Here is an 18,941-nt window from a genome sequence, read left to right as displayed (position 1 = left end):
GTGTGCATTGTGTGGAAACCAAATCAGATAAATCTCTTGAAGGAGGGTGAATATTCATATCATAAATCCATTTCAACACGTCCCGGATGACCAACATGGGGTCAGCTTTAACAATACATAAGATAACTTTGTTCCCTACACTCCAAATAAAATAACATGTTACAACAAAGATTGAAAAAAACCAAATCATAGATTGTTTATCAAAGGCATTAGAGCCAAAGATGGAGGTATAAAGATAGATGAGTGTGGGGGCAGAGAGATGCTTAGTTCTCAATCCAATAGGGCTAGAAGCTTAATTGGATGTAGTATGCAGATTTTTTTCTCACAATATCCTTGTAGGATACCTTCTCCCATTTTTTATTTGTTCAATTTCCACAAAAGCCTCCCCAACCTATCCCCTCCCTTGGAAAAAAAATCCTCCGCAGTACCCTAATCTGACAATGCCTTGAGAGGTCGACACGCGGAAGATGCGACATCCAACGGTGTTGAGCTCAAGAAGAAAAAAAAGAGAAAAAAATTGCCTTGCATCGAGCTTGCCCGCTTGGATGAAGCTTCTTCCACGTTTCGAGCTCTGAGGGCCGCACTATGCACCACCAGATGCCCCTACAGAGGATTTTGCCACCTGACCTCTATTGTGCCGTCGGATGTGTACTGCCGCCCCACCGGTACTGCAAAAGATTTTAATACTTCACCCCCACCCCACCCCCCCCAAAAAATAAAAAATAAAAAAATTAAGGAGATATTTATTCCCTCTTAAGAACAAAAGAGAAGGAAATTTTGTTGGGTCTACTGAGGTGAGTACCATAGCTTTGAAAGATCTTTCCCTCCAACCTTTATTCCACCTACAAGAGAAAGAAAACCCTTCTATATTTACAAACCCTAAATCTCATTTTAGTTTTATCTTTTCTCCTGATATGCAATGATTTGGTTGTGGCAGTTTTGATAGTATCAGTTGCTTCTCACTGCTAATTGTTACTAGTGATCAATTATTCTTCGAAAAATGCTGCAAATAGGAGGGTTTTATCCTTATTTCATCTTCATCCGTTTTATTGATTAAGGCTGGAACACTATCCAGTTTGGTTTAGATTCATAGAACTCCAGGTTTCGAATGGTTATTTCTGGTTTGGCCTAATAAAAAAAAGGGGAATTCTTGAGGCGTTAATTGTGTGAGTTTCTGCTGTTCGGATGATCTGAAATTGGAATTCTTGGGGAAGTTTTTTGTTGCCTTTCGTTGAATCAGCCATGTCGGAGGATATGCTTATCCATTTCTCCTCAAATTCTTCAAATCAGTCGAACCCATCTCTGCCGACAAAGCTGGCGAAGCTCGAAGCTAGGATGGCAGGGAAGGCTTCCTTGGCCACACCCGTGCAGGCAACCTGGTCCTCTGTTTCATCGGCTAAATTTGGAGTCATGGAGGATTCTGCTGAGCCTTCGGTTTCAAGTGATTCTGACGATGATGTGAGTTTTTTCTTCATATTGTAGATAGAAAGGTCTTCGTTTCTGATTTCTAATAAATTCTGGCTAGGAGTATATTGAGTCCTATTTTAATTCGGTTGCTTCTATTGTCTTCCATACACTAGAAGTATAACAGTGTAAAGTTTATTATTTCTTATGAATTACTTTTTTGACTTGTTTTTATGCAGTGACATTTTGTTTGAGTTTGAGTTGTTAGATTGCAAAATTACAGCATTGATTTTTATTGATACAAACTTGGATCATAGGCTTCACCTTATAGTTGGTTAAATATTTGCTATATTTTTTTTGTTGGGGGGGGGGGGGGGCGCTCATGAATTGTTTCATTTCAGTCATAGTGGACCATGGATCTATTAGGGGTGTAATACCTTAATCAGCAACTTCAAAGAAATTGCATTCGGCTTGTTTGATTTTCATGAGCCCAGATCAAGAGTTTCTATTGTATTTCATCCATTGAACTTGTACGTCTTCTATTGACAAAACCACTGTCAGTCTATGGGTCCCCCATTAATGTTTGTCTTCCCTGAATGCAGAATGGAGGTGAGTTTCTTATACAACACAACACTCAGAAACGGCAAAAGTTTCAGGAAGACGACCCTTCATCTGTTTTTCAACAGTCTGAGGTATAATGTGGTTTGATTCTTTGTTATTTGGAACTTTAGGGGGTTGTTATGGTTTCCTGTGTATGCAGCTAGTGCACAGTTTATGCTCTCTGCGTCTTTTGATTATGATCTTGTGTTTGTCTGCTTTCTCCCCTAAAGAATTTGCAGAAAATAGTAAAAAAAAACAGACATGTACCAAAGCAAAATTTACTAATCCTTGAAGTTTGTGGACGGCACCGGTACCCTTACTATGACCTTATAAGAAAAAACTTGCCTTCTCTACAAAACAGTGTAAAACCTAGGCTGTTTCTACTGAAGTCTGAAACTCAATTTTGCATTCATTATTCATAGGCTAATAAAGCTCAAACTTTATCACCAATGATGGTAAGAATGTCATACAGAACCTAGTACTTTGCAAATATTTCTTAAAACACAAATAGGAACTGACCAGTCAGGTACTAAAATTATCTGAATCATCAGTAGCAGGTGCAGAAAAGAGCAGCTTGAAGAAATAAGGGAGAAACTTTATCTTGCATGAACCCTTGCTTCAGAACGGAGTACTGTTGCGACTTTATCTCTTCATATTTATTTAACAATGAGAAACATGTTTGTCATTTTCTGCCTATGTTCACACTCTCCGGATGTTGACACCTGTCATACTTCTGGATGATTCATGTATTTATTCCCCTCACAATCATGGGGGAAAAGACGAATGAAGAGTGACGATGTGGATAAATATTTCCCGCAGGAAAACAAACATTATAACATGTATCGGCATTAGAGGAAATATAATTATTATATGCATTTATGTATATCTTTGCTTGATGAGTTTTGGGGTTGTTGTGTCAATGACATTGTATTTGTTTCAGATACCAACAAAAATAACCATCTTGTTCTCTTTAAAATGACACTGAAGGACTTAAGTTGAAGGTTGTATGTCAAAATATTTAACCTCAAAAGCTTGCATTGAGAAGGTACTCAATTTCAACAAGTTTGTGTTGTGAGTTGGATCTTCATATATATGGCGGCTACCTTCCTGTGGTACTAGTTTTTGCAATCTGTAGCTACACTTTACATGTCAATTTCCAAAGGAGAATAGGAGAAGTGGTGAAAAAAAAAGGCTAATATTATAAACTGTGTTTGCCTATCAAAAATATTGTCAACTGTGATTTAGGGTGTTTCTTTGGTGGGTACAGTGAATTAAAAAAAAAAAGGCGTACCCAGTGCACGAGGCTCCTGCTACTGCGTGGTCTGGGGAGGGTCATAATATACGCAGCCTTATCCCTGCTTTCTTAGAGAGGCTGTTTTCAGCCTTAGCCAGTGAATTAGTGATCCCAAATTAGGATAAGTATCATGTGCTGTATATTATTGTTTGTTAAGACAGGAGATATTAAATAAGAACTTTTACCGCTTAGAAAATTCTAATACTACAATTATGAATATGAGGAACACTTTTGTTTGATTGCAGAAGTTAAATGTATATCCTTGATGAGCCCTCCCCCCTAATCCCCTATGATGGTGAGTGATGAGTAAAATGAGAATTTTACTAAAAAATAAAGAAACACACAGATCTGAAAAATATGTGCAGCAAGAATACCTGACTGTTCAAAGTCCACCTGAGTTATGTAGCATACTCTCCTGATCAGTCAGAGATTTATGAGAGGGAATGTCAACGCATCCGGAAATAAACGATTGATTTCTATCAATAGACCTGCTAAAGACCCAAACCAGAGAGTACTTAGAACAGGTGTCATGGAGAGATATGTTTTTATATATCACATTGAAAATCATTCTTCTTTATTGTAATACATATATGATCAGATGCATATGTAGTTGCGGTTAAGAATCGCTTGTATTTTTACGCGGAATCCCTAACAAAAATTATAAAATTGATATGTATAATAATCCGATAAATGAGATTGACTTTTTTCTTAAAACAGAAAAAAGATAAAAAGGGGGGGGGGGGTATCCTTGAATTCTTCAGTAATGGGAACCTGAAATAGCAAAAGGAGTTGACCTGATCAACAACTTTTTTGGTGAAGGACACAACTTTGAATCCTGAATACGGGATACCTCTGATTGCACCAACCTACATATTTCTCTCGCCCATCAATTGGTACTAGTTATTGTCATATGGATTTGTTGACTTGACCGATGAGAAATGCGAAACGTAAGAAGGATCCTCCTGTTGGGAATTAAATCCTGCTCTTTATCCGTCCTCTTCACAGAAAATGGAGAAATAAATTGATCAATTCATTGGATCCTAGGTCATGAATGACGGGGCTCGAACCCGTAGCTTCTGCCTTGACAGGGCGGTGCGCTGACCGATTGAACTACAATCCCAGAAAACTTGGTGTACAGCCTAAGAAAAATTAGAAATATTCGTTGGATTTCATTCAAACCATTTAGTTTTGCCGTGTTGTAACAAAGACACGGCGAAACTAAATGGTATGCCAAAGGCAGCAACTATGAAAGAAATTTTTTCTCTCCAACTGAAACGTTAGCTAGCCAAGAGAGAATAACTTGTGACTGGCTGTGTGGCAATGTTTACTAGAACTAGGAACCAAGACTAAGACAAATTACCCATGCTCCCTCTCCCCTCCTCTCAAAACTATACTTGAAAAACATACTGTCACATTTCTCAGTAAACCAAAAGAGAAATGAATAGTGGGGCAAAAAAGGAAAAGGAAACTTATCAATAGGAAAAAAAAGGAAGAGAAAGTTCAAAGTTCTTATGATCCGTTTATGTAAGTTTTGAATGCATTGATACTGATAGTAACTTCTGTTTTCTTTGGGGCATGATTTGAGTTATTGGTGACTGTGCAATTGTCTGGTTTTATTCTTTTATTGTCTCTATATTTCTTTTTGGGTTTGCTTTTAGAAACAATTTAATGCAAGCGGAGAAAATAAACCAGGGTGTAGCTGAAGGACGAATAAAGAATGTTGATACCATGGATGTGAAAACTAGTTTGGATGAAGCAAATAGGAAAAAGCAAGGTCGTGGCAGGGGACGTCCTGTATCAAGCAGGGGACGTGGTTCAAGGGCTAATGATCAAGTGCGTAGGCAAGTTTCTCCTTCCACTGTATCACCATCAAATGGCCAGCTTGAGAATTCATCGCAAAAGGTGAGCACTTAATAGAATGCTTTAATATATCATCTTTTTAAGAAAATACTTGCACATTAATGCGTCATATTATTAAGAAAAGATTTACATTATATTGTAGTATGGGAAAACTTCATAAATGGAGGCTACTTAGACATGGAGAGCTCCCTCCCTTTTGGAGGCCCAACCATCTAATTGTAATAGTGAGATCTTTTTAGATAGACTTTGCATTGATTTGAAGGTGCCAGCTAGCTCATCTGGCAGAGTCTTTGGCACCATAGTTGTTAAAATGTTGCCTAGGCGGCAAAGTACTCCTGGATGCTCAAGGCGTCTGCTCTTTTTTTTCTTCCCCTAGGTGTGCCTTGCTCACTGAAAAAAAAAATGAAACGAAAAGGAGGATGAGGAAGCAGAAGATGAGAAGGGGAGTGTAGGTGAAGGAGGAAGAAGGAAAAGGAAAGGAGGTGGAAGGAAGAGAAAGCAGAGGAAGAAGAAGAAAGAGAAAGGAGGAGGAAGAAAAGGCTGAGGGAAAAGAAAAACGAAGAGAAATCAGAGGAAAAAGACGAAAAGGAAGGGAGAATAAAGAGCAAAAAGGAGGAAGAAAAGGCGACTAACCGCTGTGATGCAGATCTGAATCGTAGGAAATCCAAAAAAGGCCAGCCTAGCGTGGTCTAGTGTGTGTAGTCTTTTAATATCTGTCTTAAAAAAGTTAATTTTTAATGTTTTAAGTTAGTTCTCTTTTGTTCAAGTGTTTAAGTTGGTCTAAATGAGCTTATTTAGTGGAAATAAGCCTTGGGTTGAGTTATGTATGTGCCATGTGGTGGGCTTTTGATCCCATGGGTTTTTATTGTAAGGCCACTTTATTGGGCCTATAATGTGGGTAAAGGCTAGGCATACGGGCTTAGTTAGTTAAGTGTATTTATTTCTTTAGTTTAATTGTTATTAAGTGTTTTAGTTATGCTGGATTAGGATTCTACAAGTCTAGTCCTATTTTGAGTCAGTTTTCTTTATTATTTCAGTTATGTAGTCAGTTTATGTTACCTTATTTGTTAAAGATTGGGTTATGCCTTTCCTTTTTAGTGTTTGAATCTGTTTTCGAGTCTTCTATAAGTTTGTAAGGTGGTCCAGCATTGTACATGAATTTTGATGATAAAAAGCTGTCTTTGCTGCCTATCATGGTATGCTCTTCCTTGTGTTTGATCCATCCAAATACCTTGCGACAGGAAGCCCTAGTGCCTTCTCTTTCCCTTGTTCCTTTTTAGAGAACCAGAATCCTGTAATCAGACTTGAGGAAAATAGAAGAAGAAGAGAGGAGAAGAGAAGGAGAGCTGCGATCCCAATGGGGGAGACAGCCTGCGGTAAAGATTTTATCACTTCTATCATGGCTGCCTCCCCCCCCCCTCTTAATATATTTGTGATGAAATAATAATCATAAGTACAGAAATACCCCTGTACTTAAAACTAATACAAATAAAAATTAAAGCAGAATATAAAAAGGAGTAATAAGGGCAGAGGACAATTCTGCCCCTAATACTCAAAACTTCAACATTCCTATTCTTCTTCCCTTTTCTTCTCCTTCATTGATCAAGTAAGTAATCCACTGTTTTCTGTAAATTTTGCTTTCTGTCCAAGGATTTGCATGCAAGTGTTTTTTTTTACTCGAATTACTGCTGAGGAAATCTGACCATCAGACCATCCTCAACTTTTGGAAACTTTATCTTATACCTTAAGGAAAACTTCGATCATAATTTTTTGAAAACCAGACCTGCTGATCTGGAGATATTTAATATCTCCCAAATCTGCCCTTTGTTTCCAGATCTGAATATTCATAGCTTTAATTGCTGAGATCGATTTCTGTTAAGATTTATTCTGTTGGTTCTGAAACTAACAGTAAATTACTAACATTCTGTTGGGATTATTAAGCGTGCAATCTGTTCCTTAATCTGAGATCTGAATTGACTGATTTGCCCCTCTCATAGTCTAACTAGGATTCCTTGTTATCTGTTGATCTATCCACTTATAAGGAGAACTTGACCAGAATACCTGGTCCATTTGAGGGCTTGATTTTGTCACATGACTTTTTTCCCGGATCTGGAATTTTATTCTCTGAGACTCGATTCTGTTTTGGTATTGTTTTGGCTCTTCAATATCAGTATTACATTACACTGCAAGCTGCTGCTTCAAGTTGCTCATCCACTGACAAAAGTCACAAATTCCCTTGTTCTGCTGAGTTGTTCCCCTCGTTCGACCAACAATCAACAAAAGTGGCTTTTAAGTTTTAACTAAAGACTTAACAGTTTATTTATAAATATATATAGGAAAAAGAACATTGTTTACCGCCCCGTCACCGTGAAATCATAAATCCCATCCATGTTGATGCCCTTGCACGTGCTCACCACCACAGGGGCCACACAACCAGGCAACGAGCCCTTGCCCTATATATATATAAAGAGCGTCCCAGTGCACAAGGCTCCCATTACTACAGGGTCTGGGAGGGGCAAATTTACGCAGCCTTACCCCATATATGTATATATATATATACACCAAGAACCTAGATCAGTTTTTCCTGCCGTCACCTTGCACAAAATGCACCCTTTGTGCAATTTGCACACATTACCCCTCCTATCTTATCCCCTTGCTCAATCACCTATATATTACACTCATAGATAGCCTAGGATTCCATTTATGATCAATTTAAAAAAAAATCTGAGATTTTATCTATTAAGTTCTTTCAGTCAGAAAGGAAATTATACTTTACTAGGTCTATAAATCATATGTTTGGGGCCTGATGAACCCACAACTTCCCCTTCCGGTCTACTAGATTGATCTATTTGATAATGCTTCACTTGTGAATTGTGATGAGATGGGCAGGCAGGACATCTTTCTTCTCTGCCTGATGCAAGTATTACTTCTGCTGAAATTATTTCTATGGTTCATAGTTACCAAGGAGTCGCCTAGGCTCCTTGGTGTTATTGCCTTGGTTTTTTCCCCTCGTCTGACAACTATGGTCGCCTAGACACCGTGATAACTATGATACGGTTTTTATTTGTCTTTACTCGATTCCACTGGAGCAAACTCTTGAACGTGTGCCGTGTTAAAAGTTAAAACTATTTCACCCATTTAGATCATTTTTTATTTTAGAATCACGAATCATTCATTTGCATGATTGCATTAAAGTCCGGAAAAATGTTATCCTTTTTTCTAATAATAAAAATATTGGTAGCCATCTGTCAAGCCTCAGATCATCTCAACATAATGCCTTATCCAGGTATATAGGTTGGTTATGTGAATCATCTTCCACAATTCCTCTTATTTGGCCATATATTCCATCAAGTCATAAGCACCCATTCATTGTCTCACTACTTCAAGTATAAGACATTTTGGCCTCCTCATGTCATTTTACCTGCAGTTAAATTCCATCGAATGCATTCATTTTGATTGTATCCTTTCTACTTTTCTCAACTGTCTCAACATTTGCATTTTAGTTACACATTTTGATTTTATAGATGCGTTCTGTTTTGGTTGGCTAACCTTCTGCATCATAAGCATAGTTCTTCTTATGGTCATTGATGCTATCCCGGGTTCCAAGAAACCCTAAATTTGGTAGCTATGGGCCCACAGAAATGAATGAAATTTAAAATAATCAGATCAGTGGCAATTTCATAATGGTTTGGACCTGTTTGGAAAAAAAGTCAAAATCAGGACACAAAGGGAATCAATAATGGAAGAAAAGGGACGAATCTCAGATTTAACAGTAGTGCAGATTATATAGAGCAAAAGTCAGAATAAGAGGGTTTTTTGGTAATTACGGAGAATATGGCCTTTAGTAGTAAATAGGACAAGAGGTTTGTCTTCACTCGACTCTTAACATACATGGAAGAACCAACGTGAAACTATTGAGAGAACTCTCCCAAAAGACCATGGATCTACCTGAAACTTCAGAAGTTGATTCGTACCTAACAATCCCCTTGAATGTGATCAACAACAGGATCCAGAACCAAGGAATAAAATAGTATTTACTTCTGCAAACATGTTCGGACGGTAGAACTGAAACCAGGTGGGTTTCGGGTTGATATCTCACAGTCCAAGCAAGTTTCAGCAACCAGATTGTACAGGTAAGGTCGCCTCTGGGATATGTACCAACATACCAAATACAAGAGTGAAAGAGTTAGGGATGAGGGAGATCGATTGATTCCCTCTCAATCCAATGGGTTCAGCAGTAACAGTTAGTCAGTAAATAAGAACAGAAATGATAAAGGGAAAGGAACAAACGAGGAAAGAAAAATAATGAAAGAAGATGATGAAGAGTAACAAGGTTTAATGGAAGGGAATCTTACAAAAACTTAAAGATCTTGTGTACAGTTTTGGTTCAAGCTGATTGTGTTTTTGTTCACTCTTCTGGCAGGAGAATAAGCCTCAAGTGCAGCTTGGGAAGGATTATAAGACAAATTTGGAGGTATGATCTTATGCTTTCTGGTAATTTATTAATTTGGGCTAAATGTTTGTTGCTTCATTTGTATTGACTTCCTCTTCAGTTCTCTTGGAGGCATTTGATATCGTGACCAATTGCTTAAAGGGATATCAAACTTTCATTTATTCTCATGGTTCTTTCCACCTTTTCTTTTATCGCCTCTAATCAGGAGGATGTAGCATCTTTACGTGCAAGAGTTACATCATTGGAGGAGGATCTCCGTAAATCTCATCAAGAAGCATCTGATCATCAACAGCTTTGCCGCCAATTAGAGAAGGTACAAAGCATAGTATCACAGAATGATTCCTATTCATGGATATTTTTATTTGAATATTTATTGTGTCCACAGGAATTGAGAGATTTTAAAGACCATGAGCAGAAAATGAAGCCAAAGGTGCTATTCTTTCTGTACTTGAGATTTCTCTTACCATAAGCTTATTTGTAGGTTGATCATACTAGTTATTTTTAATGGAAAATCTGCACTTGATGGTTCAGTCAAGATAAGCTTCTCTTGAATGTCCAGCAGAATTGCTAATTACAATTCTGGAATTGGCCTTCTTGAGTGAGTCGAGAATTGGCATGAAGCTGTATAGTGTATTCTCAATTTTGGGAATTAGGGGGGGGGGGGGGGCAAATCGAAGCCAATTGTATCCCCATGCTGCCAATTGGTTCTAGGACAAAATTGAGAATTAGGATTGGTCACAAACATGAGTACATGACCTGAGGCACTTATCCCCTCAATCATCACTGGAAAAGTGGCTTTTTGCATGTTTATATATCTTGATCAACCAATCAATCGGACCTGCTTCATTCTGTACTGATTCTGGGTCTTCAGGACTACCATTACAAAGAATTCTCATGAATATGTCCATCCATTATGCTCGTCTTTTTTTTTTTTTTAAACCTGAATATTATCTGGACCCGGGGAAGCCCCTAAAACTTTATTAAAAATAATAGATTGTAAAAGCTTACAAGGGGGATGTTCCGCCTTACCCCAACCCAAAGGAGAAAATCTCTCACAAGGAACCAAAACCCAAGCCCATACAACCTGGAAAACGCCAAAGAAACAAAAGAAACTCCCTACTTTCTGAGGACGGGCAATCCAGCTGTCTTCCCGAATAATGCGCTGAAATTCCCCCGGGGGCTGACTCTCAAAATGGAAAACGTTGGAGCTAGCCGTGTCGCATGCTAAGTTGGCAAGCCAATCTGCTGCTCTATTACTCTCCCTGTAAGCGAAGGAGATAAGAGGCCGAGTTGAGCTGCATAGAGCCATTGTCTACTGAAACCAGTACCACCCCCTCCATAAATTACACCTTTTAAGATTGATCATTCTTACAGTAGTAGCAGAATCAGAATTCACCATAAAGTCTGCGAGACCCAAGTTGGAGCACAACTGCAAACCATCCCGCAAAGCTCTTAGTTCAGCCACCGAGTTAGTGCATTCACCATAATGGTTTGAAAAAGCTGTCAGAACAACACCATTCTTATTGCTGATGACCCCTCCACCACCTCCCAAGCCCGGATTGCCTCTACAGGCACCATCCACATTAAGTTTAACCGAGACAAAAGGAGGACACCAATAAACAGGGAGAGGCTGTTTCAGCCTGACAGGAGGCGCATGCTCGTCTTTTCTTTCTTTTGGTTAATTTAACAGAATCAAAACAAGGATAACCAGTATCTAGGGTTGTGCAGGGTAAGAAGGAAGAATAGAAGAAGAAGAAGAAATGAGACAGATTACACTCATAAGATATCTTAAGATGTGACATGCTGCCTCCTAGTGAACCTGCTTAGGACTCTCCATGAACTAATTATACACCAATTGTAAACGAGATATCAGGTCTAGTAACAGGAAGATAGATGAGTTTACTGAGGAATCTTCTATACCAGTGCCATCCACAAAAGCCTTTCCATCAGAACCTTCAAGTGTTAGATTAGCATCCATAGGAGTATTAACAAGTTTTGAACCTAATATGCCAGTTTCAAATAAAGTCTAGTATATACTTCCTCTGCGACATTTTAATTTACCTTCTTGCTTCGAACAACTTCAATTCCCAGAAAATTTTTGAGAGCTCCCAAATCCTTCATTTGAAAGTGCCGCTGAAAATATGTTTTGACATCTTCAATATTCGCTAAATTGTTACCAGAGATGATAATGCCATCAACATAAACAACTAGCACAATTACCTTGGAATCTCGACGACGAGCTAAAACAAAATGATCAGAGTAGCACCGTGTATACCTTGCTAAACTTGTGAAACCAAGCTCTTGGGGTCTGCTTCCGGCCATAAATGGTTTTGTGAAGCTTATATGCTTTTTGCACATTCTCCTCTTGAGCAAGTTACCTAGAGGTTGCTCTATATAAACTTCTTCAGGTAAATCACTGTTCAAAAAAACATTTTTTATGTCAAGTTGAAATAAAAACCAGTCAAGATTAATAGCCAATAAATAAGAGCACGAACAAAATTGAGACGTTGCAATGGAAGAAAACGTCTCAAAATAATCGACCATATACATCTGAGTGTAGCCTTTGGCAACTAAGCGAACTTTGAGCTGCTCAACAATGCTATCAAGGTTAGACTTACTGGCATGCACCCAACGGCACTTCACAAGATCCTTTTTTTTTTTTTTGGTGAATAAATAATTCATTACCAAAGAAGGATAGAAGAAGCAAATACAACATATAGAGCCCTGCCTTCATATAAGGGGAGAGGCATGAGCTTGTAAAATAGAGGGGGATAGACCCCAAGAATTTACAATAAGCCTATTTCTAGGGAAATCAATACACCAGACTGGAGACTCCGAAATCTTGGATTTGACATCAAAGAGAATGGAGTTCCAAATCTGCTGGAAAGATCTAGCCTTGGAGGTCCACCTTCTAAGATTACACTCAAGCCAGATATGGGAGATTGCAGCACCAAAAGCTAATTTCCCCAACGTATCACAACAATGCTCGTGTCTGATGACTATGGTACCATGTAACAGAATCGAAACAAGGGTAACACCAGTATCTACAGTTACCCAAGGGAAGAAGGAAGAAAAGAGTTGTGAATTTTAATTGTCAAAGATATTTCTGTCTGTCGTCCTTGAATATACTGTTCACTAATTTTGTGCTTGTAAAATCATTCTCATGATTGGTTGGCTTGGTTTTCACCTCCTGATGCAGAGAATAAAATTGATATCTGATCTCCTGATGTCCGTTTCGAAAGCAGAGCGGCAAGAAGCAAGATTAAAAGTACGCCAGGAGTCTTTGAGGCTTGGAAATGTGGCTGTAATCAGGTAGTGAATTATTTGTTTTCATTTTTCTTTTATGAGGAGTGAGAGATGTAGAATAGTTCTCCTAAGGCAGTCTCTGGTTAGCAACACTCCAAATGAAAAGAAATGGTTTCCAATTTCCATCGATGTCACAAGGGGACACAATTCCTAGGTTAGCTTTAACTTTATGCCTCACAAATGTAATTTGAGTGAAATATTGTTTCTTAGTCTTTTCTTCTCCTTAACTTTTTATATGTTTTGATTTGTAATTTGTCTTTCAGACCAAGTGGTTAATATAGTTCCTCTCTTATGTAGAGGGTTATTTTTTGATTAGTTACTTATTGGAAATTACTGCTTCTTTTCAAATTGTCATGTACTGTGACATTTGTTAAAGAAAGGTAAATGATTTGCAAAGAAGTAGTCAATATAGATTTGCTCAATATTCTGGGCTTCATTTAGGCAAAAAAATTCTGCAATAAAGGACACATTGTTCTGTATGGTCTGCCGCAAAACATTGTAATGAGACAGTTCATAAATGTATAAAAGGTTCTTTACACATTTCAACTATGTTTCGGTTGTTGATATTTTGTAAGTGAATTTTTTGCTTTTTTTTGCGGGGGGGGGGGGGGGGGGAGAGGTGGAGGGAACAAGCTATTGCTGCAAATATCTTATTCTTTGCCTTTGCCAATTGTGCCTAATCTTTGTGACTTTGCCAGATTTTTTTTTTTATTTCTGTTGATTTTCTGTTTGGTTGTACTGCAGAGCTGGAACTGTTATATCTGAGATGTGGGAGGACGGGCAAGTGTTGAAGGACCTCAATGCCCATCTTGTATGTCCTTTCCAGCTGTTCATTCTTTCTTATAGCTAACAAATTGGTTGTTCAATCTCACTTTTTGTTTTTACTTTGAATTAATCATTTTCTTATGGTTTCCTTCTTTAATATATATGCTCATTGTGCGTTATTTTCTTTTGAACATCCATTTAGATATATGACATTTTCTATTTTAACATGGGGGAGTGAAAATAGTGTAAGGATTAAGCAAAAGAAATTAGACTCTTGAGGAACAATAATATGGGGGCCTTCACAGTCAGATAACAGTGTATAGAAACTTGTTCCTCGACTGATGATCCGTTTGGGCTTATGTGGTTGCTTTGGGGTAGGCCAAATCCTTACTCCTGGCTTTCTAATAATAACAGGAATTCTGAAAACTTGGATATGTTGCTGTCACTTCAATTGGTGTCCTGTTTTAGATGCCCAAGCCTATCTACTGAAAAGACAGTTCTCCACTTGTGTTGGTATCACTGGCTTCTATATGAATGAGTATAGATTATGTAAATTCAGTGAATTAAATATGTTTGGCCCAAGTTCTTTCCCTTACCATCTCAAATTTGTGTTTGTATTTTTCATTATTTTCTTAAACATTGTTTTTTAAAATTTTTTGCCATTTTCTTTGTCTTAGAGACATCTATTGGAAACTAAGGAGGCTATTGAACGATATCGGAAGTCGTTGAAGAAACGGCAGTCTGGTGAGGCTTTTTTCCTTTAAATTTGACCAGTATCATTCTTAGTTAAATCCTAGGTTAACTTCCATAGTTTTGGACACAAACCTATGATTTGTACTTCTAAAAGAATTGTTTCTTGGCATCATGTCTTTCCAATGGACATAATCCACAAACTGATTTATCTTTTTATTAATTGGCACACTAATGAAAGCTGCTGAATTGCTTTAATATTATATTCTGTCTTGAAGATAAGGGCGAAGGGATTGATGCTGAAACAGGGACATCAGAAGAAGATTATCTCATTCAGGAAGAGATTTGTAAATCCCGTCTAGCAAGCATCAAACGTGTAAGATTTTTGTCTTGTTTGGTTTCCACTTTTCATCATTTACATGCCATCAAGTTGGATTGCGGAGAATGTGCTGTATTATTTTCTCTTATTACTAATCTTATTATGTCTGACTACTTACATTGGGGAATTCTTCATAGGAGGAAGAAACTTCATTGCGTGAGAGGGACCGTTATGAACTTGAGAAGGGAAGGCTTATACGTGAAATGAAGCGTATAAGAGATGAGGATGGCTCTCGTTTCAATAATTTTCAAATTCTGAATCATCGATATGCCCTCTTAAACCTTCTTGGGAAGGGAGGATTCAGTGAGGTTTACAAGGTACAATTCTTTTCTGCGTTGTGTGACTTGTGTCTACTAGGTCACCTAGAATTTTTTCCCCTGATAGATACTAGCTTATCAGGAAGTTTGTTTTATATTTTGGTAGTAGATGTGTTGACCAAACAAATGGGTGAGAAATCCTCGTGTTGATCCAAAAAGAGAGAAGATTCTAGGTTTTTGTTTTGCCTATATAGGCATTTGTGAGAATATATTCTTTTGCAGTGATTTGAAGTGGGAACTTTCGAGCAGGCATATGACTTGGTGGAGTATAGATATGTCGCATGCAAGTTGCATGGGTTGAATCCCCAATGGAGTGAAGAGAAGAAGAAAAGTTACATACGGCATGCAATTCGAGAATACAACATTCATAAGAGCTTGGTGCATAATCACATTGTGCGACTCTGGGATCTCTTTGAGATTGATCAGAACACACTCTGCACTGTTTTGGAGTACTGTAGTGGTATACCTACATTCTTATGATCCATTTCATTGTAGTTATGTTCTATTATAGTTTTATGGCTTACAAATAAATATTTAAAATGATACTGAATGATTGCTTCTTAAGTTAAATCTTGAGGTTCTTAGAATCTGGCAGTCTCACCTTCATTAGTCTCCTGTATTTTCCTCAGGTAAAGATCTTGATGCAGTTCTTAAAGTGACACCTATATTGCCAGAGAGGGAAGCTAGGATTATTATAGTTCAGATATTTCAAGGTCTTGTATACTTGAACAAACGGCCGCAAAAGATTATCCATTATGATTTGAAGCCAGGGAATGTTCTGTTTGACGAGGTTGGAGTAGCCAAAGTGACTGACTTTGGTCTAAGCAAGATAATGGAAGATGATGTTGGATCCCAGGGCGTGGAACTTACTTCCCAGGGAGCTGGAACATATTGGTAGGTTGTGCATCCCCTTAATTTTCAAGACGTTGAAAAAAGCTCATTGAGAGATTGATTTGTTTTCTTAGTAACTAAGAGGAGTGGGGATCTAGCGGTCTTGGCTTTTTCTGCCATATAGGCTATAACAATGTTTGTTGAGTGTGGGCACCAGAAACTTCATAGATGTTATCCTTGCCATCATTTAATCATGGGTTAAGTTTCAGTCTTATTCGACATGAATGTGTCTTGGAGTAATGCTTTCAATATTGCCTAAAACAGTCGACTCTGTTTATAAAACTGGGATCATTGTATAAATAGGGGAGAAAAAAAGAGGGAATAGCCTATATGTGGTGGCCTTGTGGTTGAAATAGGCCACCATACTTGACATTTAGCCTATCAAGGGTCTACACATATATCCTATGGTCAAAATATATTACCAAATGACGAAACCGCGTGGAAAAAAATGCATGGGGCTGAAGGCTCCTCGATGATGCACGACTAGAAACTTTTTTCCGTATAAGGGATTTTGAGAAACAATTACCTTATTTCCTTGTGTGGCTTTTTTCCAGTTTTGAGCATCTAATGACAGTATTCTCCCATCAGTGTTAATAACTTAATAATTAATAGTCTGAAAATCTGGTATAACTTCGAAATCTGAATTAGAGAAAAAGGATCTGATTCTTCTGCTGATTCATTTGATACAATGTGGGGAATCTAAGTTAAGCCACTCAACTCAAGAAACCTGATGCAAGACAATTGCATATAGCTGTGTTAAGATTATAAGTCTTGGTTTGGGTCTTGTATCAGTTAGGCCTTTTTATTTTGTGTGTTTTTTATTGTATGGGGCCCTGTTCCCAGTTCAGTTGGGGAACAAATTTTGTAAACAGCTTTGAAAACCAGGACTATGGGAGAGTACAGTAGACGTGCATGAACATACATGGGGATGAATGCGAACACATGGGGGGCATTTGATTGAATCGGGATCTGAAATTGAACACCTGGCTAATCCATATCATTTCTTCTTTATCCAATGGTCGGAGTAGCCACATCATCTGGCAGCATGGCACAGTGAAGTGGGCCACACTGGAAGGCCCTCCTGGCACGGCCGCTTTTTTGCCTTTATTGTAATGGACAGAAATATAATGCCTAAGTAAATATTCAATGGGGTGATGCACATTAATTCTTTTGGGAGTTTTAATTCTTGGGGTCCAGCTGGTTATTTAATTAGATCTACTTCTTTATTAAGTTTTCCAATGAGGGTCTATTTAGGTTACTCAATGGGGGCACTTGTTTAGTAGGTATAGAAATTCTATAGTGAGTCAAAATAGTTTTTATAAATATGGCTAATGGGAAACCTAGGTTACACAAGGGTAAAATTGGGATTCCAGCAATGACCAGAATCACAGGTCTTTAATAGAACAGAATTTAGTGGTCTTAGTTGTCTCACACGCAACCAATCAGATGGGGGTATAACTCTGGTTGGTTGGCTATTAGGTGGGAGGGAACAATGCCTTAAAATATCTCCTCGATCCAATGGTTGGATCCAGTTTTATGACCAGTTACAGAATTAGGAAGTAGATGAAAACAGGAATTAGAAACTAGAATAGCAATGGTGGGCACAGAAATAAAAGGTCCAGCAAAGAGATTTTTAGGAAACAAATATCAACACATGGGAGGAACAGAATCTATTAGAAAGTTGAGGGCATGGAATTAGTAACTACTATACTAAACCTGAATTAGATAATGAGGTACTGTTACTAACATCAGGTTTGAAACAGATAAATTAGTATTTAGCTAAGAATAACAGTAGCTACTAATTTAGGAACAACAAAAGCAAGAGTTGGTAACTTGGATTGCAGATCGAATGGAGACAATCTTCCATCCTGCAGAATCAGAAATCAAAGGGCTGGATGCTGTCCAACAGAGCCTGAACCTGCAATAGAAAAGGGGATTAAGTAGACAGAAGTAAAGCATGAATAAAGGATCCTGCCACATGGCACAGAAGAAGATACTATTCTGTCTTAAATGGGGAATCAATGAGTGCCTTGAAAGGCTATTCCTGCTATACAGTAAGACCTGAACTTGTAGGAGGAGAAGAGAGGAAGAAAAGATAATGGAAGGAAAGAAGATATGTCGGTATCTCACCTACTGCAGAGAAGGCAGCCCATCTGTCTCCACCCTGGATAGTGGAATCCCACCAGGGACTCCTGCTTCTCACATCCCAAGGATTTCTCACGCAATATATTTTTTTTTAAGAGTAAAATTGTGGAGGCCAAGTCCCTCACTTTATTTATAATATCTTGATGGCTACACACCAAATAGGAAACTCTCCCAAGTAGTAAGAGATCCTTTACAATTAAGCAGCCATAGAATAACTAGCAGCTATCCAGAAAATAGAAAGTTCTAACATAGAAACTACGAAACAAAATTCCTCCTTCTTAGCTAGTAATTACAAGAATAGAAACTATCTAAAGTAGCTTCCAACAGAATTTTTCCATAGCAACCAAGAAGTTTCCAGCAGCATCCAATTTTCTAAGTGGATCCCACGCAAGATCTGATCTCCCAATCAAGCCACGTGCGCTGAGAAATAAGGTTGGTCGATACCCAGCCCAGTTGGCAGCCCTAAACAGAACCGTGGGCTGTGATTGGGTTGGACCAAGTGGGCTGGTTGGGCTGCTGGTCTGATGTCTGGCTGGACTGGCTTTTCTTTTCTCTTTCCTCATTCGATCTACATCAATGGGTGTATCCATATGAATTTAATGATATTTTTGGTAATGGAATGTATGACTATGGTGTAAGGGATGTCTCTTCTCCTATGGTTTATTGGGCGAGCTGATGATCTTTTTAATGTAAGCAGATTTCTCTTCATTTTTTTGTTCTATATCTCTTCCTCTGTCATTGTCATTTATTATCAAATACAGATTGACGTATCTGATTTCAGTCGGTGGTCTGAAACTTTGAATCTGGGCTTAATTCTTCGTCTGTTTCCCCTTATCT

General features: G+C 38.2%; 1 protein-coding gene across 1 annotated transcript in view; it reads left to right on the top strand.

The window, feature by feature from the left end:
- Positions 1 to 774: 774 nt before the first annotated feature.
- Positions 775 to 18,941, top strand: part of LOC122666507 (serine/threonine-protein kinase TOUSLED-like) — a 28,340-nt gene continuing 10,173 nt past the window's right edge. The window contains exons 1-13 of the mRNA XM_043862552.1: positions 775 to 1,458; positions 2,007 to 2,096; positions 4,991 to 5,200; positions 9,582 to 9,632; positions 9,817 to 9,924; positions 9,997 to 10,041; positions 12,811 to 12,923; positions 13,662 to 13,728; positions 14,360 to 14,426; positions 14,651 to 14,748; positions 14,889 to 15,068; positions 15,318 to 15,528; positions 15,698 to 15,962. Coding sequence (XP_043718487.1) covers positions 1,243 to 1,458; positions 2,007 to 2,096; positions 4,991 to 5,200; positions 9,582 to 9,632; positions 9,817 to 9,924; positions 9,997 to 10,041; positions 12,811 to 12,923; positions 13,662 to 13,728; positions 14,360 to 14,426; positions 14,651 to 14,748; positions 14,889 to 15,068; positions 15,318 to 15,528; positions 15,698 to 15,962 — 1,721 coding nt within the window. The 5' untranslated portion in view covers positions 775 to 1,242. The remainder of the gene's footprint in view (positions 1,459 to 2,006; positions 2,097 to 4,990; positions 5,201 to 9,581; positions 9,633 to 9,816; positions 9,925 to 9,996; positions 10,042 to 12,810; positions 12,924 to 13,661; positions 13,729 to 14,359; positions 14,427 to 14,650; positions 14,749 to 14,888; positions 15,069 to 15,317; positions 15,529 to 15,697; positions 15,963 to 18,941) is intronic.

The sequence above is a fragment of the Telopea speciosissima genome, chromosome 1, assembly GCF_018873765.1.
Source record: "Telopea speciosissima isolate NSW1024214 ecotype Mountain lineage chromosome 1, Tspe_v1, whole genome shotgun sequence".
NCBI lineage: Eukaryota > Viridiplantae > Streptophyta > Magnoliopsida > Proteales > Proteaceae > Telopea > Telopea speciosissima.
Note: the sequence above shows the minus strand (reverse complement) of the source record. Positions and strands in the feature narration are given on the sequence as shown.